The sequence below is a fragment of the Heteronotia binoei genome, chromosome 6, assembly GCF_032191835.1.
Source record: "Heteronotia binoei isolate CCM8104 ecotype False Entrance Well chromosome 6, APGP_CSIRO_Hbin_v1, whole genome shotgun sequence".
Taxonomy (NCBI): domain Eukaryota; kingdom Metazoa; phylum Chordata; class Lepidosauria; order Squamata; family Gekkonidae; genus Heteronotia; species Heteronotia binoei.
In genome coordinates, this window is record NC_083228.1 from 109,063,358 (window position 1) to 109,085,202 (window position 21,845).

Below are 21,845 nucleotides of genomic sequence, written 5' to 3' on the forward strand. Positions count from 1 at the left end.
CCCCTTAACTATTAGATAATATTTTAAAATCTTAATGACCTTTAATAGCTTGAAAATATAATAGAAGTCCCAGCATTATTACAGTAATGCAGCTAAAATTTACATTGTATTTAGGGCTGCCAGCCTCCAGGTGGGGCCTGGGGATCTCCAGTTGGCAGAGATCCACTTCCCTGGAGAAAATGCAACCTGTATTTACATTTTGTATCTACTGCATACTGCCAGTAATATGTGCAATATATGTACACTAAATTACTAAAATATATACATTATTTTGCAAAAGTTTTAATTGTACCTTTTTCCACTTATGTATTTTTTGAAAATTATATTTATTTTTATACAAATTAAATGATAGCCTTATAGTTGTGGGTGGGCCCCCTATGTCTCCTGACAACCAGTATTTTTAGACCCAGTCCACCACTGTTTTCTACCAGTACCCTGTGTGTCTACTTGCTGTCATTGTCAGTGTTTATGGATGCAAAAATATTTTATCTCCTGATGGTTGGCTTCAAGAGGGCTTTATGCTAGTTCCAGGCCTTATGTTTGGCTTTTTTTACCTTTCATGAATTATTTAAGGTGCTGCTTCTGACCTGTATGGCCTTTACTAGATTTAGAGATTGCTGACTCCATGTGCCATTTGTAATGTCTCTGGTCAGCTGAGAATGACTTCAGATAGTGACTTTGTGTAGCAAATACACACTCCAAGGTTCTTGGCGAACATTTCTTCTGTTTAATACCATGACAGAACTTTGGGGAGTAGGCCTTTTCAGTAGTAAGAGATAAACCTGGTGAAATTTTCCATATAAACAAGAGTCCCTTATAAAACCTGGAACTAAATGTCTCCATGGCTGACAGTTGCCTCCCTTTACTGACTGTGAAAGTGCAATTGACTGTTTATAAAACATTTGAAACTCAACTTATTGTACTGGGATACCTGGAACTGTGATTTCTACAATATATGATCTGAAGTTCAGCCTCACCGATAAGTAGTTTTAAATTTCCAGATTCAGGTTGCTTAACATATATATGGGCTGATTTTTGGGGACCCTTCTCTCTTTAGGACAGTGGACAACCCTTTCCCTCAAAAGCCCTTACCCTCCCAAGATGGGCCCTTGTGCAGATTAGTTACAGCACTTTTAACAGCCCTTTAGTACTCACAATCAGGATAGTTAAGTATTACAAAACCACACTCCCATTATTCCAAATAATATTTGTTTTGTGTGTTTCTAAACAGGTTTTGTGAACTGGTTTGTCTCAGATGCCACTAATTTTAAATTGTTAACACATCTTGACAGATAGTTATTTCCATGCAATACTTCTTTGTATTGTATGCCTGTTTTGGGTCAGTGTAGTTCCTATTCTGTAGGCCAGCCAGCAGGAACCTGATAGTCAATGTGGGTCAGACTAGGCTTGGGAGACTCAGATTCAGTTCTTCATTTGACCATGAAGTTTATTGGATGACCTTGGCTCAGTCACTCTCCAAGGGTCATCAGCCTACAGGTGGGACCTGGGGATCCCCTGAATTACAGCTCACCTCCAGACTACAAGGATTGTTTCCCCGGGGAGAAAATGCTTTGGAGGGTGGACTCTATAGCACTGTATCCCACTGGGATCTCTGTGCTTCCCAGGCTGAATCCCCACATTACCAGAAGTTTCACAAGCTGCATGAGGTAACCCTACCTCCCAGCCCCACAGGTGGCCAGGGGGAAACCTGGCAATCCCATACCTACCTCATGGGGTTGTTGTGAAAGAAGGGGGATCCATGTGCACCACCCTGGATAAATATGCAAAGGGCTCTAGGGTGTGTATATACACAACACACATCTGTGGGAAATGCAAGTTACCTGTACCCAGGGCTTTTTTTAGCAGGAACGCACAGGAACACAGTTCCGACTGGCTTGGCAGCAGGGGATGTGGTCTAATATGCAAACGAGTTCCTGGTGGGCTTTTTCTACAAAAAAGCCCCGTGTGAAACAATGGTGATGACAAGGGGTGTGGTCTGATATGCAAATAAGTTCCTGCAGCACTTTTTCTGCAAAAAAAAGCCCTGCCTATCCCTGTAAAAAACAGCTAACAGTGGGACACGATTAGGTGGTCTACAGAAAAGTGTGGTTGCACTAGATTAGAAAACTTTCGGTAGCACAGGAATGCTATTAAATAACAGTGCTTGTGGCGTACCAGTAAACTGCCCCAATAAGGAGCACAGTAAAATCTTCCGTCGGCCACCTATGGCGCCCGACTGAGGGAAAAGGCCCCACGCCCCACCCGCCAGCGCAGACCTAGGCGAGGGGGAGGGGACGTATCGGTCGCATCCTCAACTCTTCCCCCTCCCCTCACAGGAAGATACCAAGGCTGCATCGAAACAAGTGGAGGAGGGGACAGCACCGAGCTAGTGGAACATTCCAAACGGTTAAAGTGACGATTTAGAGGGCGGGGTTTTTCCTCTCAACGAAGCCCCGCCCCTTTCCTCTCCATTCCAGGCCGCCGCCTCCACTCACTGCCTCCCTCCCTTCCCGAGGCAGGGCGGGTCTCTCTCGCTCTCTCGGAGAGGGAGGCTGGCAACGTCATCGCGCAGTGGCGTAGGGGGCGGGCTCCTGTCTGGGCCGCCCAGCTGCCGCAGTAGCTGCTAAGCTGTAGTTCCCAAGCTGCCTCGCGGCTCCATTTGAGCCCCATCTTGAGCGAGGGGAGTGAGCAGTTTGAATTTCAGCTCCTTCGGCAGCGCTTGATAGCGGAGCGCGCACGGAGTGTAAAGGAGCCCGGCCCACTCTACTCCACTCCGCCTCGCCACCACCCCACCCGACGGAGCTGGTTCTTCGGGAGAGAGCCGCCGCGTCTACGAGGCCCGCCCGCCTGAGGGGGCCGCTGTGAGCCGGGCTCGTTCCCTTGACCCCGACAAGATGCTCCTGGTGCTGATCTCCAGGTAGAGAGTGAAGGCAGGGCGGGCGGCCTGCGCTTCGTTCGGCCTCGCCGGCTACTGCCGCCGCCCCTCTCGGCCACTTGACTGACTAACGAGCGGCCTTGGGCCCGCCTCAGGGACCCCGAGTCTCGCCGGAAGCCCCGCGGAGCAGCTTGACTTACAGCGCCACCCCGGCCTCAACTCCGAGGAAGGAACCGCAGCTGCGAAGGGGGAGAAAAGAGCTCCGCTGAGGGGAAAGAAGAAGAGGAGGAGGAGGCGGCGGTGCCGCCGCCCGCCCAGGGGCCCGTAGCTTTGCTCAGGGGGAGGAAGAGGAGGAGTCCTGCCGCCGCCGCCCCCCTTCTCTCCTCTCTGCCCCTCGCCAGCCCCAGGCTTGCTGGCCGCCTGCTGAGCCGGGACTGTGTCGTGAGGAGGCCGGAGCCGGAGGAATGTGCGAGATCGCCGGCGTCTGCGCTCTAGACAGAACGTGAGCCTCGCCCCCTCCCCCTCCAGCAGGCCCGGCTCGTGTGACCGGCTCGGACTTTTTCCCTTCGCCCGGCGGCTGCCGCGAGGGCAGGTGGGCGGAACCCCGGACTCCTCTCGCCGCTCCGTCTCCTTCCGTCTCTCCTTCGCCGGGGAAGGCACCATGTCCAAGATGCCGGCCAAGAAGAAGAGCTGCTTCCAGATCACCAGCGTGACGACGGCCCAGGTGGCCAGCAGCATCACCGAGGACACCGAGAGCCTGGACGACCCGGATGAATCCCGCACCGAAGACGTTTCTTCCGAGATCTTCGACGTGTCGCGGGCCACGGACTACGGACCCGAAGAGGTCTGCGAACGCAGCTCCTCCGAGGAAACTCTCAACAACGTGGCCGACGCCGAGACTCCCGGGACGGTCTCTCCCAACCTGCTTCTCGATGGGCAAGTAGCTGCAGCCGCGGCGGCGGCCTCTGGGGGGGGTGTACAGTCGCTGCCTACTGCTGTTCCAGCAGCCAACGGAGGAGCCGTTCCCAGGAGCACCGCGGTGCCCCCAGCGGCTGCCGCCCAAGCCTCCTCAGTGGCGGCAGGAGGCAGCAGTGCGCAAGCTCTTGCTGGCCCTGGAGCCGTGCCTCTAACGGCTACCGCTGCGTGCAGCTCCCGCTTTAGGGTGATCAAGTTGGACCACGGTACTGGGGAGCCCTACAGACGGGGGCGATGGACGTGTATGGAATACTATGATCGGGACTCGGATGGCGGGGCCGTTTTAGCCCGGACTGGGGATTGCATTAGACACAACAGCACGTTTGAACAGGTTGCTCAAGATAGGGACAGTGGCTTAGGTGCTACCGGGGGCTCATTGATAGTCTCCGGTGTGGCAGCGTCGTCAGCACATGGCCCCGACTCCGTAGCTGACAGCTCTCTTGCTTCTGTGTCACAGCTACTCCAGCCAGAGAAAATAAACCAGCCCTCTCCGCAGCAACCTAATTTTGTCATTGGGCAGCAGCCCATAGGCGGGGCTGCTCCTCACAGTAGTGCTCAGTTGATGTATTCAGGGGCTACAGCGGCAGGCCAGCAAATGATGGTGCCTCCGCTGCAGCCTCAAGTAAATACACAGAGCTTGGGACAAGCTGCACCCAATGGGAAAGGCATGCCACCTTCGAATGTAGCAATAGTCCAGACGAGTTTGCCCATGCCACAGCAGCAGGTACAGCAAGCGACGAATGTACCAGTGACTCAGACACAGCAGTTTGCTTATCCTCAGTCACAGATTCAACCAGTGCATCTGGTGCCAGCTCAGACGCCTGGCCAACCAGAATACATTCAACATATGACAGTAATTCAGTCTCAAGGAACTACTCCGCAGGCTGCTTCAGGCTCTATTCCAAGCACTGGAGCGTCCAGTCTTCCAGTAGCACAAGTAGCTGGTCAGAATCCCTCACCTCTAGGAGTGCCAGTGATGGGAGTTTCTTTGCAAGCTGGTGAAACAGTAGGGCAGGGATCGGGGCTCATGCAGAGCGGCCTGACAACTCCAATTCAGACTGTCATTCCGCAGCAAGGAGGTGTGGTGCAGCCAGGTATTGGACATACAGGAGTTGTGCAACAGAAATCCATGACTCAGCAGCAAATGAGTGGAAGCAATCAAGTGTCTGGTGCTCCTCACAGCATAGTCTCTGGAGTTCAGAATGTGCCTGCAGCTGTGCCAGGTACTAGTGTGCCTAGTGTGTCTTCAACTTCTGTTACTATGCCAAATGTCCCTGTTACTTTAGTCCAGTCCCAACTGACCAGCCATACATCTGTCAGTAGGAGTTCCAGTGTTGTCCAGCAACACATTGGCCTTCCTCTGATCCAAGGCATGACCAATATACCTACAAACCTGCCACAATCTAACATTGGACAATTTCAGACTCAACCTTTAGGCCAGATTGATGATACTAGAAGAAAATCTGAACCCCTACCTCAACCACCACTTTCTCTCATTGCTGAAAACAAACCTCTTGTGAAGCCACCTATTCCGGACACTTTAACAAACCCTCTTAACTTACCTGCAACTACTCCTATGAACAGTCTTGCCAGCTCTGTCTTTGGCATATCTATTCCTGTTGATGGTGATGAAGACAGGTATTTATCTTTTTTCATACAAAAAATTTGCTTAGTTTAAGGTTTGACAACGTTCATTTTGTCAAGTTGAATAATTCCTTAGTACTCTGTCCAAAACATGTGATAAAGGGATAGATCAACCTCTGTTGTGTAGCCCAAAATACGTGTAAAATATATAGGGAGAATGTAGGGGAAAGACTATGAATATTCATCTTGTGTCCAGAAAAGCACTGTTTTTTTCTGTGTCCTTGGAAAAAGTTACATTGAGTCTTAAGCCTATCAGATACACTAGGTAACTTGAAGATAACTAGGATTACTATTCCATTATTAAAGGAAACGTAAATAATTTAGAGCTCAGTCAGAAGCAATAATTAACAGGCTTTATAAATGTGATAAATTGTCCTTAGTGGAAAAACTGTTTGTTTTTTTATTAAGGGTATTGTAGGTGTAGAAAACAATGAAGGAAATGTAGTTATCAAGGCAAAGTAAAATGCAACTTGAGGAAATGCGTGTAACTCAGTGAGCAGATCAGTAACACGTTTCCTCCAGTAGTCTTAGTGGAATGACTGCAGAAGCTTGGTAACAAAGATAGTTCATAGGAAAAAGTAAGTAATTTAAATTTTGGCTTCAAGTTGGTTTTTAAATAGAACCATTACTTCACAACGAGTGTGATCATTCTGTGAAGATTAAAGAACTTGGTGGTTAAATGTTCTTCAGTTTAAAACAGAGGTTTTAAAGACAGTCAAGTTCTGTGCATATTTACTTAGAGCCAAGTTGTAAGTAATTATGCAGCTACAGAGGGTTTCAAGAATTTCAAAGTAAGTTGGGCTATTAACAGTTTTGTTAATGGATGGAAAGGCGAATGTAGGCCGTAACCTCTTTAGAAGAACTCTCATAGATAACACGTCTTTATATGGATTCTAAGCTCATTTCACTGGTGAAAGTACCAAATTTGGCAATGTAGTTAGCATACTTATGATGAACTATTAAAATCTTTGACAAATGAAATCGAGTAGTTTTTAAAGGCCAAATACAAGAACCATGCACTATAACAGGAGTGGCCAACAGTAGCTCTCCGGATGTTTTTTGCCTTCAACTCCCATCAGCCCAGCCATTGTGGGGTTGATGGAAGTTGTAGGCAAAAAACATCTGGAGAGCTACCATTGGCCACCCCTGCACTATAAGATTGACACAAAGAAGGTATGAGTGGAAGTAATGAAAAGAGAAGGATGGAATGGGAAGATAACATTGACCCATTCTGCTGAATTTTACTGGCAGGGATGCTCCCCCCCCCTCTGGCCTGCATCTTTCAGAGTTTTTCTTGCAGCCGAATTGACTGTGAGAAGAAAGTTTTATTCAATGTAACTTTAAAAGTGGAATTACTTGTCCTGAAATGTACTCATATCCTAAAGCATCTTTTAAATGCTGTATGAAATTATGTATGTGCGAGTCTTTTGCTACATTTGAGTTGTATTAAGTATTATATTCTAATATAGACCAGAGCTGTAGTTGTTGACACCTCTTATTTGTGATTTAAATAACAAAAATTGGCCTCAGTGAATTTGCAGTAATTGATAGCACAGTGTTAGCAATTTAGCACTATGTCTAAATCAAGAATGTTGCCATTGGATACTGAAGTTTAAAAATGTTATATATCTCATTTTGGAGGCTCTGTGCCTAACTTCTAGATGAATGTGACTGATGGTGTAAAAACAGATTGCAGTAGCAAAAAGTTTGATAGTACTTTTAAAGTAGATGCGTGAAATTTATAGGACCTGCTCTGTCAGCAGAACCTGGTTTAATATATTTATATAGCTGATAACTGCTAAAGATGTACACAGCCTTTATTGCACTCTTCTGGAGTACTCTGTCTTTTTGAGCAGATCTTTTCCAGAGCTGCTACATTATTTTGTGATTGATGGGTATAGTAGTATACTACTTTATATAGTAGTATACAAAAATATAGTAGTATACAATTCTTTGCTCTGTAAAAAAGTTAAAGAACTGTAACCCTGCTTGCATACTTTTGTGTTCAAGTGGAAACTCTCTCTGGAACATTTCAGCAAACTTTATGTGAAGAACAGCTGTTTTACTATATGTGCTTTCCCAGACTTCTCATAGTGTGTTTAGTGTGTGTTCGCATGTATATACTGTTAAAACATCTTTCTCTTCCTTTTCCATTTATGGTACAGTGATCTTACTTATGAACAGAAGACTGGCTTTTTTGCCACCTTAATCAGCTGTGTGTACTGAGAATTGGAATAAATATGTAAAAAATAAAACATATGGGCAAATTGCTATGGAGCAACAGTGGGTAGAATGTAATGGATCAGGTGACTTGCCAATTCAGAATTTGTACTTTGTACCATTAGGGTCCGCTTAATGCTGTCTCACGTCAAACAATTCTGAATTAGGCCTCCATGAGGGTTGTGCTAGCATGGCATAAGCAGTTAACACCCATAAGAGACAGATTATATTGACCTTGCACTAACATTAACCAATTTGGTTAACGTCAGTGTGATGGAGTGATTAGAGTAAGAGAATCTGGTAAGAGAATCCCCATGCCATCATAGAAGCTTGCTGGGTGACCTTGGGCAGTCACACTCTCAGTGTAACCTACCTCACAGGGTTGTTGTGAGGATAATATGGAGGAGAGAACAGTGTGCAGCTTCCTTCTCCACCTTAGGGAGAAAGGTGGAGCATAAATCAAGTAAATAAATCTTTGTGAATTTTTTTAAGGCGGCATTCTATTCCTTGTAATTTCTGTCATTCCTTTTGGTGAGAAGGGCAGTTTTCAGCTACTGTTTCTGTCTGGAGTATCAGTTTAGTATGGTTGCTTCCCATAGACAACCATAAACATATATGAACATATGAAGCTGCCTTATACTGCCTTGGTCCATCAAAGTCAGTATTGTCTTCTCAGACTGGCAGCGGGTCTCAAGCTGAGGTTTTTCACACCTATTTGCCTGGACCCTTTTTTGGAGATGCCAGGGATTGAACCTGGGACCTTCTGCTTCCCAAGCAGATGCTTTACCACTGAGCCACCGTCCCTCCCAAAGTATTAGTGAGGACTATAGGAAGATAAAATGAGATCAGAGGTGCCATACAGGTTAAAAAAATTACTACAGCATGGACTTATGTGTCAGAGCTCACATTATGGGAAAGATGTAGTCTGTAATAATAAAGGGCATGTTTTGAAACAATACTAGGCATTCTTCAGAGAATGCCAAATCAGTGCCAGTGGAATAGACGGTCTGCTCTTCCTAAGCAGCATTTCAGTAGCTACAGTTGAGTAAATGAACCACATCCATTTAATGCATTTCTTGTATAAGCAAGATCAAATGTAAGTTAAAATATGCTTAAACATTCATTTTTTACATGGAGATATTATGAAGACTGTAATATAGAATCCCTGTGAAATGAACATTCATGAACATTGGATGCATGAAATGAGCCTATTCATGAAGTACTTGATAAGAATTAAGTATATGTGACATGATTTAAATTAGACTGTGACAAGAAAGAAAAAAGGAACATCGGTGAAGTCTTAGTTTTTGAGTCTCTTTCCGGTGGTGCTTACGACTAGAAACTTGCTTGTGTGGAGTAGCTTAATCATATTAACTCAATGAAGAAATTGTATTAAAAGGGGGATGAGATTGGTTTCTTCTCCCAGCACAGGTCCAGAAGCAGCTTCCAAGTATTGTCTGTTTTTCTGTTTTAAAAAGCTCACGTTAGGGATATGGAATGTGATGCAGCTGTGGTTGCCTGGTCAAAACTTCAGCATTTAGTTTCTTCTCTGCCTTAGAGATTGGTATGTAGTCCGATGCTCAGCACTGTTGAGAACATGATTTGGTAAGTATTTATTCTGTCTCATGGCTTGAAAGCAGTCATCATCTAGAATTTTTAACTGGGAGGTACTATAAATGGGATCTGCTTTTTTGCCATAATTCTTCTCATTCCTGTTTATCTAGTTAAAGGCTGGCTAGGTGTCTTCATTCAAGTGTTTAATTAGGTCATAATTGTTGCTTATGCAGTATAGGAAGAAAGTGTTCTGGGAATTAATATACAATGGCATTCTAAATTCAGGTAGCCTAACTAATATTCAAGACACAGCTCTAAAGTATATCCGTCTGTTTAGTGTCATTATGAAAGTTCTGTAGTCAGTTCTCCTCATTGCATTTAGAAGCTAAGTAATACCTAACAAATGACTCACTGAATGATGTGTCATTAGTATAAATAAATTGTAATTGAAATGTCTCCCTTTTTAAATACTTGATGAGAAGATATTTCATTGAGATGATGAGATAGTCCTAATAATTTTTTAAATTTAAAAAAAATTATTGGCACCAATTATTGTAAATTGCTGATCAGAACAGATCTCTTAATCCAGTTGAATCTAAACATCTGTTTTTAAAATAATTAGCTGCTTACTATCATTTGGGCTCTTGAGAAATATGTTGTCACTCTTGAAATGCATTGTTGGGAAAGCTTGTTTAAACCTCCTCCATGTTTTGCAGTTACTTGGGGTACATGCTGCAAGGCTGGCTAGAAAGGGTAGAGTACAGAGATAGCTGACCAGTGTGAACCAATCAGGCTGTAGTCCAGAAACTAATGAATGGCCACAATTGTGAGTGGTCAACAGCAGCCACTTGATTTCTGAAAACCTGATTGTGAGGCCCTCTTCATAGAGTATCTCCTTCTGTTCACTTTAAAAAGCCTGTTTGTATAGTGTACTGATAGTACCTGATAAAGTTTTACAAATGCTAAAATCAGAGCTCTGGAGGCTTTTAAATAATGGAGTAGACCTTGCATGAGCATTAAAATTGATAAAGGTTTCTTTATGCAGAGTGTTCTCTATATGCTCTGAGAATAAAAATAAAGGATTATGCAAATTAAAAATGGTAGGTACTGCTGACATGCTGCTGTTACTGAATTTCATAAATGCTTTCAAGTTGTGTTCACAACAGCTTCAGTCAAGCAGCACTTTTGCCATGCTGAAATGAGTAGTGGATGTAGATCAGAAATAAATCAGTTAGAATCCAGGCTGGGCCTTAAGCATCCCCATTAAGAATATTTGTTATGAAAGAGGTCCATTTAATTGTAAACAGAATAAAAAAGCTTGTAGTGAGCATTCTAATTCCTAAGAACTTAGTGCATGAAATCATTACTCACTATTGTTGTGTTAATTTAAAAATAGCCATTAGGAACTGCTCAGAATTGCTTTCATGTTCAACATTTGTTTCTGAGCCACGAAAATTTTTTGCTGGCAGTCGTAATGTACAAAGGAACATCATAGTAACTGCAGTCTTTGACATTTTATGTACTAAATTGGATGGTCTGAGTTCTGGATTTATACTGTGTAGTGGAAGGAGAGGCAGAAATATATTTCTAATAGGGCATGGACTATTGCCAAACTTTGGTAGCAGCAATCTGGTGTAAAGCATACTGAAAACTCAAATTGCCAACCTTGTAAGGCTTTCTCTGAGCATTTGAGTTTCTTAGATTTCAGTGCATTAAAACTGCACGGAACTAAAATCAGCAAGAAGCAAAAGAAGGAAGTGGCTTAGTGTTAAGATTTCTCTGCTAAAGCTGCATTAGATCTCTTTCAGCAGTGAAAATTATTAGGTTATATCCTACTGCTCAGCTAAATAAGGAACCTTTCCTTGGCAAAGAGCCTCTGCACTTAGTTCAGGGAAGTGTTAAGAAACCACCTCAATTTGTCAAGTTCTTAGAATACCATTATCATGCTCAGCTTAAAAGCACACATTGAAGTTTATTTAGGTGCCTGTGATAACATTTAATACCTATATTATGACTCTGCTATCGATTAACAGTAGATTAGAGCTGAAGTAGATCAAGATGGGTAGCCATGTCTGTAGCAGTAGAAAGAGTCCAATAGCACTTTAAAGACTAACAAAATTTGTAGTAGGGTATGAGCTTTTGTGAGTCACTGCTCACTTCAGATACAGCTTAGATTGTCCTATATATAGAAAAGTGGAATGATTAGAGATGTCATTAGCAGGCGGATGGCAATAGCGGGTGTGATTGGATTATGTGTGATATGCAGAGAGGTAGTAGGCGTGGAGAAATCAGCATTGGTAATGAGACAGGAAACCTAGGTCTCTATTTAGTCCGAGTTGATGCACTGTCATGAGGTTTGTTGTCAGTTGCATTACAACTGATTGTTATGCCTGCAGTTGTCATGTCCCTGAATAAGGAAATTTACTAAACATGCAATCGGTTTTGCTAGTAATCTTTATTGGAAAATAAGTCTAAACAGACACAATACCAGGCTTGAAATGAAACTGGCAGTATCGTTCAGGGCAAAACGTTTTTCAGACTTTTACATTTAGAAAGCCCTTTTATGTCAACAGGACAGTATACGGATTATAGGGCATATTTTGTGGCACATGAATCAGTCTGGGTGGAGGAAATGGGCCTCTTATTCACACAGTCTCTCGACAGATCTGTACTGCAGAAAGAGAAAGACTATTACTCTTTCAGAGAAGCTTTTGTAATTATTGATCTTAAAGTGTTTGTCACTTTCTGAGGAATCTCCAAGCTTTCCAAAATGTACTTTGAATACACCTGACTTAATGGCTATAAATAAATCTTCTCTGAAAAGCTTTTTCAAATGGGTGCACGTAGGGGCCAGGATCATGCCTAGTGGAATTACCATTTTCCCCCCTTTGAAAGGAAGCCCTCCTCCCCCACATCACTTTCACAAACCACTTCTGAAATTTTCTTCAGTTTCAAGTGAGGTTTGTTGAACAAAATAAGTTCATGTATAGACTGGTTCTCTACTTTTAAAAAGCCTCTAATTTTATAGTGCAGTGCTTAAATATAAAACCAATAAAAACAAAGCATTAACAACAACAACCTGATTTTAGAAAATCAGGCACAATCAATAAAACAACAGAAACATGAATCCATCCTGAAAGCCTTTGAGAATATAAAAGTCTTAACCTGGCAATGGAATTAAAATGATATAGATATTTAATGAAACTGTCTGAAAAGGGCAACCCCTAAACCGCCGTTACCACTTATTATAAGGTGATGACTGGAGGCAGGTGCACCCAGCTAAGAACTTTGGATGCAGACCTAAAGAATGGGCAGGTTTATATGTGAAATGTGATACATCAAGTACCCTGACCTCAAAATATTTATAGCTGTAAATATTAATTCTGCCTGGAAACACATGACAGCCAGTGGAGCCCCAGACATGTGCTGAAATCTTCATATTCTGTTAGTAATCTAGTTCTATATTCTCAACAGTTTTAAGTCAAAATGTTTTTGAGGGTAGCCCCAAGTATAGTGCATTGTAGTAATCTTGTGTGGTATAACAGTGCTAATAACTGTGACAAGGCTATCTCCGTCTAGAACGGGGCATACCTGACACACTACTTTAAGGGGATGAAAATTACTTCATGCAACAGATTCTACCTAGGCATCCAAAGTAAAGAATGGAACAGCCTAAGCGGTTGGATCCCATCCATGACAGCAAGACAGTCACATTGTTGTATCACTCTGTCTTGTCTAGATTACAGGTCAATTTATTGGCTGTCCTCTAGTTACTTTTACTGATGTTCCTGCAGTCTGATATAAAGAAGCAGAGCTGTGTGTTGTCCATATACTGGTTTAGTTTCACACCAGAACTCTTACCCAGAAACATCCTCACCCAGTGTTAAACAGCATATGGGACAAAAACAACTCAGTGAACCACTCTAGTATCGTGGGAGGGAGTGAGGGGAAGCGCTCTGATCCACCTTCTGGAACCTCCCTAGTAGTTGATAGAACTTCTTGGCATCTTCACAGTCATGGGATTCAGAAATACATTGTTATCAGTGTTATCGAAGACAATTGATAATTCTAAGAGAACCAACATGGTTGCATTCCTACTCTGTTTCTCGCAGCACATGATGACCAATGCAGTTTCAGCGCCAAACCCAGTCTAGAAACCAGATTGAAATGTGTTGAGATAAGATGTCAAGATAATGGGTATTATCCAATAGTGTTTGGTTTGCCAAGTAGGTTAAGGTGTCCTGTTTGAGAAAACCAAAGCAGTCATACAGTGCAATCCTAAGCAGAGTGATATCTTAGTGAATGGGCTTACAAAGATGTAACTGTCTTTAGGATAGTCCTGTTGGATATACTAGTCATAAGGCTCTCTAGATCCTGGCCACTTTTCATGTGTATCTGCTGCTTATTTTGTGTAAAAAGTGGTTCAATGTATTCATTTACATTTTTTTTTCTCAAAGGCTGTTTACTATGTAAACATTGTTTGTTAGTATGGTGGGCTGTCTTTGTGGTGGGTGTGGGCTGCTGTTGGGAGACATGGGGAGGGGTTACCATCTAGTCACAGCCAACTTGTAGCAACCACATAGGGTTTTCAAGGTAAGATGTTCAGAGGTGGTTTGCCATCTTCTGTCTATATGTAGTGACCCTGGTGTTCCTTGGTGATCTCCCATCCAAATACTGACCAGGGCTGATACTGTTTAGCTTTTGAGATCTGATGACATCAGGCTACTTGGCCTATCTAGATCAGGGCAAGATATGGTACATTGAACCTGTAAAGGGGCAAAACTAGGAACTAGTCTGAAATAGGCCTCAAAGTAATTCAGAGGTTATAAGACTCTTTGGTTAGCTGCTAGAGTTCAGTTGATCTTCATACTTTAGGCTAAGGGTATCAAACTCATTTGTTATGAGGGCCAGATCTGACATAAATGAGACCTTGTCAGGCCGGGCTATGTGTGTCATAAAATGTAATGCCAGATATCGGAGATGTAAACTTTATAAAGGACATAGGCAAACATAATTAAATATATATATATTTAAAAACTAAAATAAAACATGCTTAAAGTATTAGCACTATTGCAATATTGTGGTCAGTATCAAAGCAAACTTCCTCCCCAAGAGAGGAGCCTCAGCCAATGGGGAGAATAGAGGCTTTGCTCTGTAGCTTCTGTGCAATTGAGAAATCTTGGCAAAGCAAGCTGTGACACAGAAAGAAGCAACAGAGAGGGAGAAGGAAACAGCTTTGCTTGTGGGCCTGATAGGATCCTTCTGGGGACCTGATCTGGTCCTCAGGCTGCGTGTTTGGCACTCCTGCTTTAGGCCTTAAAGGGATTCCATTAGTACATAAACATCGACCTGTCAGTGATCCACAAGACTTATGTGAAAAATTGTATGGTAATAGGTGGTATAAGAAACTAGTAAAATGTTTTATAATTTCTTCTAAAGCATTTCATAAAAGTTGAACAGGACACACTTTATATGACATGTAGAAAATAGTAGTAAAAATCTATTTCACTATTAAGGGGGGGTCTACAGATGGACCTCTGTCAGGAATTTACCGTTTTAAATTTGAAATACATGCTTTCCTGGAAAAAAACAACAATCTTAGTGGGAAAGTTTGTATAAGAGTAGATGGTCATTCTGGTACTTTGGTTCCAGAGGCAGATTTGCTTGTGATTCAGCACCATACATATAATAGAATGTTTGTGAGCTCCCTAGAATAAAAGTTCTTTTGGAGGCAGAAACAGCATAGCATGTGAAAAGTATGATGGGGAATAAGCAAATATTTACACAAAATGTAGAACCTAGAAGAGTTAAGTAGGAAATGAAACCACAGTAGTAGCAATAAAGATAAAAATGATCTGCATTCGGATCTTGTGCTGGATGGCCAGTTAGCAGGGGAAACCCCTGCAAAGGCCAAGGATTTGTTGAAGAAATGCTTCACAGGTTTTTGTGAGCCTATATATCTACCTATGTGAGTGGCATGTTTGCAGTGTGTATTAGTTTCTCTGTTAACAAGCTGGAAAGCCCATAACGTTGAGTATTCATGATGGACACTTCTGAAATCTGTCTAGACCAGTAGATTGTGTGTTGCAGCTACAGTAGCACCTCTGAGGGAATAATATAGCCATGGGAATAAAAGAACAGAGTGCTGTAACAAGTTGGAGGAGACAACCTACAGGTCTAGTGAATCTCTCCTGACGCTTTCAGAGGATCGTCTTGGGGAAAGTGCACCGAGGAGGAAAAATCTAGGTTTTCATTCCCTCTTATCAATCATTAGGTATAGAACAGAAATGCAACTTGGATGCAATGGATATTTCTCTATACTCTTAGTATTTTTCTTCATTTTGGTAAGGCTAGTGAGGCAACATTGTAGATTCTGTGAAAATCCTGTAAGGATCAAGCTATTTGGATAGAAGCTAAACTTAGACTTTGCCCATTTTCAGCTTGACCTTCACACATTTCCCATGACTCTGATTTTTTAGCTGGAAGCTTAAATATCTTTTTTCATTTTCAATGGTGTTTTCCTGGCCCTTTTAATAGCTGCTGTTTAGTAGTGGTAGTTGGGGGGGGGGAGCCTCCTCCCCAGATAAGAGATGACAGCTATGAACATCTGGATTATTGAGTTAAAGCTTTTACAAAAACAATAGCACATTCAGCTGGCTGGGAAAGACCCTGCTCTTCCTGATTATGGACCCTAGGATTGCAGGAAATGAGACATGGTCATAGTATTCCATATCCACCCATAATTTAGAAGACTGTAAGATGCATTGAACACTTAGAAATTTTAGACTAAAGACACATTCTGTGTGGGGCAAGAAAGAAAGTTATGTCATTGGAGAAAAGTATATCAATGAATGTCTGAATTTGTTTCAGGAAAAATTCTTGTAAACAGAGAATCTCTGTTTGATGTAATGAAAGAACTAATTTTGATGGTTTTATAAATGCAAAACAAAACATTGTTGACTGTGTTTAATGGCTATCTGAAAATAATGTAAAATCTCTGTCCTCTGGGGTGCTTGATCCTTCAGCTGTCTTCTAATTTCAGTATTTCCAAATATTGGAATACATTTTTGGAGCAATTTTCCACCTTTTAACTTGATCTATTCTTCTTTGGATCTGCATTCCATTCATGTCTCCAAGGATCATATACCTTCATTTTGAATTTGTAGCATGATTTGGAAAAAGTTGTAAAAATCCCCCTACTTGAGCATCACTTGGTGCATATGTTGTTGCTATCATGCACAACTTGCTATCCAGAAGTCATGTTTTTAAAAGTAAGTGTCTTTCATCTGGATCTCTTAGTTCTTTTAATATATCAGATTGTGGGGTGCTTATATAAACGGCTACCTCACATTTTTTGTTTTGCGCTGAGGCAAAATATACTTTACCTATTTTTTATTTTAAAATGTTCATGTTTCTTCTTTATATGAGTTTCTTGCAGGCATAAAATATCTCTTTTGCTTTTTAAGCTGATTTCAGCTGTTGGAGACATTTTGAAGGAGAGTTTAATCTATTAATGTTTACTGATACTATTTTTAATGTAACCATTTTGTCTCAGTGTTGAATAATAATAATAATAGATTTTATTTGTATCCCGCCCTCCCCGCCTAGGCGGCTCAGGGCGGCTAACAGCATTTTATACATTTACATTAATAGATAAAAACTGTAAATTTAACAATTAAAAAATTAAACATATAAAAACCAGTTAGTAGATTTAAAATACATAATTTAAGTTAATTTAAATTTATCTGGCAGTAGTAGTGGTTAGTTCTGTGACGCTGATTCTGCCAGTTTAAATGGTTCGATAGTAATGTAGATGGCGGATCCTTTATTCACAGCAATTCAGTCGATGTCGATATACGCTTGTTTGAAAAGGACGGTCTTGCAGGCCCTGCGGAACTGGTCAAGGTTCTGCAGGGCCCGCACTTCCTCCGGAAGCTGATTCCACAGTGCAGGGGCCGCAGCTGAAAAGGCCCGAGCTCTGGTGTTGCTCTGGTGATGCTGTAACCATTTCTCTTTCTAAGCTTTTAGTTGCTTTTGAGTTGCTTGAATATTTCCCTTCAATTTCTCTATGTAAATCCTCTGCTTGCAGTTCTTCAACCAATAACTTGGCTTGTTCTTCTGTCATGATTACTTTCCTTCCTTTTGGTACATATACCTTTATTGCAAATGGTATTATCCAGTGGTGCTTTATTTTTTTCTCTTGTAAAATCTGTCTCAGAAATTCAAAGTTGTTCCTTTTCCTTGATACACTTGTTGGTAGATACTGAAAGATTTGCACTTCTTTTTCTGCTGTTTTAATTGGAGATTGTCTTTGTTCTGTCTATATTGCATCTCCTGGGGGTTTTTTGGGGGGGTTTTGGGGGGTTTTCTTTTTAGTGAAATGGACCAGTATATCTAGAGGCAGCTTGTGCTTGAGTGCAAATCTTGAGATCTTTAAATATTTGGTCAGTATAAGGAAAATCTCCTTCAAATAATTTTGAAGTAGCTCAGGAAAACTCTCTTCTAAATTTACCTCCCAGTTGTCTGCAATGCCTCTAAAACACAGTTTGGTTTTGCTCTGCATTGGATTTCCAAGATATTGATTCTTTGTTCTACTTTCTCAACCCCAACATCTTGTCTTTCTAGATATTTGCCATTATCTTTTTTTGCTTCTCTTTAATTCATACAATTTCTTGTGATTGCTCTTGTAGTTGTAAGTCAATTTTGGATAGTCCAGTATGCTTCTTGGATGTTTTTCTGAGTTCTTTCCTCAGGTTCTTGAGTGTTTCTCTGGATACTCTGAATATTCTTCTGGGTTCTTTCCTCAAATTGTTGCATTTGATACATCAGTGTTTATGATAACTTTTCCACCAATTCTTTGATTCTTTGGTCTTCACCTGTTTCTTCTATTTTGCTTTTTATCTTTTTTGATGTGTTTCAGTCTTCTTTTTAAAAAATATTATACCAACTTTCCATATGCTTATTGTCATATTTTGCTTTCTATGTAAATATAGGATTATACAACTGACAAATTTTATATTATTAAAATAACTAAGCTGTATATATGTTTAATAAGGAGAAATGTTATCTAAAACCCATATATAAAAATATTTGTAACAAATAATGACAAATCTATATATTTTTCTGTACATTTATATCCCACTCCTCCCAAAACAGCCCGGAACAGGATATAAATATGAATAATTAAAATCTAATCTAAATAAGAGTGATGGGAATTTTAAAAAGTAGATTATCTTCTGTTCATGCTGTTTGTAGTAAATAATGGGTTTTCTAAAGAAGTGTTATAAAAATGATACCAACAGAACTGTTTCTCAGTCATCTATTAAGATTTAAAAGTAATGAAATGGGGTGGGAATAATGAGAAAAAGGGAAAGAGGGAGGAGGGGGAAAGGGGGTAAAAACAGAAACAAAGTAAGATAGGAGGAATAAGGATAATAGGAATAAAAATTAAATAGGGAAAATTTTAAAGTGTGTGTGTGTGTGTATTTGATACCAGTGGAAGCTGGATTCAGGTAGCCGGCTCAAGGTCGTAAAATGAGTACCCAGCTTGCTGGGGGGAAAGTGTAGATGACTGGGGAAGGCAATGGCAAACCACCCCGTAAAAAGTCTGCCATGAAAATGTTGTGAAAGCAACGTCACCTCAGAGTCGGAAACGACTGGTGCTTGCACAAGGGACTACCTTTACTGTGTGTGTGTGTGTGTGTAGTTTGTTATAATTCACCCAAGAGAAGCAAAGGTAAATATGAAAGATCTTTGCTTTTGTTCCTGGTGCATTGATTTATCTGAGGTTTTTAGGAAAAGAAAGAGGAGGAAATATTGTAAAGATTATTACAGAATCTTTTTGTTGCTTTTTGTTCTAGGAAGTATCAAAGAATGTGCATGTACTTAGGGAAATTACTCAGGAGGAGAAAATGAATCTTGTCTTTCCATTGAGCAATCCTTTGGTGAATCAATCAATTTATATGTTGCTTTCTCTTTACTGTGTCATACCATAGGTGAGGTACTGAACTGCTTAAATAAGGCACAGCTGGCAAGCTGCTTATCTCCTGGGTTGGAGCCATAGGCTAGTAAAATGTTAAAAAATCTCAGCCATGAACACATTTTTTTACAGATTAAAAAGAAAAAAACAAAAGCTGAGGTGATCAACTTTGAAGGTAGAAGCCACCTTATATCTACTGACCTTGCTGGAATCATAACTCAGCAGCTAGACAGATCGCTCGCACCCTGGTTCACCTGTTAGTGGGTTCTCCCCTGTAGGGGAGAGGTATGGATAGAGTAATACATACTTCCCTTCCCTGATGTGTTACGTCCAACAGAAAGATAAGTCTAGACTAGAGCCTTTAAAAAGTGTTGCCTTCAAGGTAACATTTTCCTGGAAATCAATTAAAAGTGATATAACACAAAGTTGTATAATTAAAGATGGACTTTTGAGAATATGGTTTACATGCTGGAAGGTATTGAGCCTACTAAATTATCCGCTCATGTCCCCAGTTGAAGCTTATGATAAGAAAATGAGAAATAAGTGGTTTTTAAACATATGGCGATATGGTGTATGCTCATGGGAAAATCAGTTCCTTCCATTCAGTGGTTGCTATATTATCAACCAGCTTCAAGACTCAAGATTATCAGCATAGAAGGTGGAGCTCTAAGAGAGATGACTGAGTTTGAACAGCCAATTATAAAACAAAAAGACCATTTACTATGATGGATGTAGAAGAACATAAGAGAAGCCGTTTGGATCAGGCCAATGGCCCATCCAGTCCAACACTCTGTGTCACAGTGGCCAAAACCCCCAAGTTCTGTTTTTGACTGAAGTAAATTATTACTTCAGATGTCAGGACATAGATGGAACCTTTTGCCATATGTGGTGGACTTGAAAAAACAAAATTATATTGAAAGGAAATACGTGGGAAAATGCGGGACATATTAAAATTTAAATTCCCTAATGGAAGCTCAGAATATGCTATGGTAATAAATTACCAAAAAATTTGGAAGAGCTATTCAAATTCATGGTGACATCAGCTAGAATTATCTACACAGCAAAATGGAAACTAGATGTCTGTCCAAGCTTAGAAGAATGGGGAAATAAATTTGCTGATTATGCAGTAATGGCAAAATTAACAACCTGTTTGAGAAATGGATCATTTACAAAATTTGAGGAGAGATGGAGTGTACTATACAAGTAGCAGACAATTTTAGAATGAGAAACTGTTTAAAAATTGTATGAACGTATTGCAATGCAGAAGCAAAGTGAGGACAAGTTTGGAATATAAATGTATAAGGAAGTGGGTTTTGAGCAGAATTTTATTTTATTATGAGATATAAAATACTTTCCTTTGCACTTTGATACATTAAAAGTTATAGTGAGTACATAGAAATGGCAAAATATGGCGTGTAATATTGAATATGTAGTAATGATGAAACTAAAACGTAGCTGCAAAACATCAGTTATGAAATTTGAAATTGGATAATCTATCTCAGAATCAATACTCCCTCTGAGCTGTGGAATCTTGTGAGCAAAAATTCTACTTTGTGAGCTACTGACATTAAAGTTTTGAGCTACTGAGTACCTTAATTTGCTCTGGGGTCATTTTTCCCAAGTTAAGACAAAAATGTCTGGGCTGGAGGCTAAAAAACTGAGCTAGCTCACACTGACTCAGAGGGATCACTGCTCAGAATGTGAGTAGGAACATATGGAAGATGGCCCTTAAGGAATCTTGGGCTCAGCCCATTCAGCGCCTTTAAAGATGACGAACAATTTGAATTGAGTGTAGAAACAAATAGGAAGCCAGTGAAATGCTCAGTTATTGTTGAGATGTGACTTGGCAATTGGCTCCAGTTACAGTTTTGCTGGGGCAGTCAGATGCAGCTTATAAGTAGTCTTCAAAGGTTGCCTCATTACAATATTCTAAACTGAATCTGATCAATGCATGGATGGTGACAAACAAATCTCATCTTTCCAATAAGGATTTCAATCTCTGAACTGATTGGCATAGGAGTTGAACCTCTGGAATGCAGTTCTTCCTGTGTCCATATGTTGGATAGCATTGAAAGGTACCAAGAGATCCAGAAGAATCAACAAGGTTATATTTCTCATTATTTCTCCCAGTTTAGGTAATCACATTGACCCAAGGTGGTGTTTGTGCCAAAAAGCTGAATTACTTGAAGCTGGAATGGAACTGGCCTAAATCAAGGGTGTCAAACATGTGGCCTGGGGGCTGAATCAGGCCCCGGAGCAACTGACTGTGATTTGCTTCCTACTCCCTCTCTTCTTGCTTCTTTTTGCATCACAGCTTGCTCTGCCAGGCTTGCTCAATTGCACAGCTGATTTACTCAGCCAGGCCTTTCCCCCTTCTATTGGCTGAGGATCCTCCCCCTCCTGTGGTCCCCTGGGGAAGGAAGGAAAGAGCCAGAACTTCCTTTTCCAAGTTCCCCGGGGGTTGCACAGGAGAGATTAAAAAAAACCCAATTAATACCAACAAGTGCTAATGTTTTATTATAAGTTTTAAAAAATCTTTAATTGTGTTTGTGTCCTCTATAAAGTCTATATCTCTGCTACCTGGCATTGCATTTTATG

General features: G+C 41.1%; 1 protein-coding gene across 1 annotated transcript in view; it reads left to right on the top strand.

Annotated features, from left to right (window-relative positions):
* Positions 1 to 2,622: 2,622 nt before the first annotated feature.
* Positions 2,623 to 21,845, top strand: part of TSC22D2 (TSC22 domain family member 2) — a 58,229-nt gene continuing 39,006 nt past the window's right edge. The window contains exon 1 of the mRNA XM_060242337.1: positions 2,623 to 5,488. Within this exon, the coding sequence (XP_060098320.1) occupies positions 3,537 to 5,488 (1,952 nt within the window). The 5' untranslated portion in view covers positions 2,623 to 3,536. The remainder of the gene's footprint in view (positions 5,489 to 21,845) is intronic.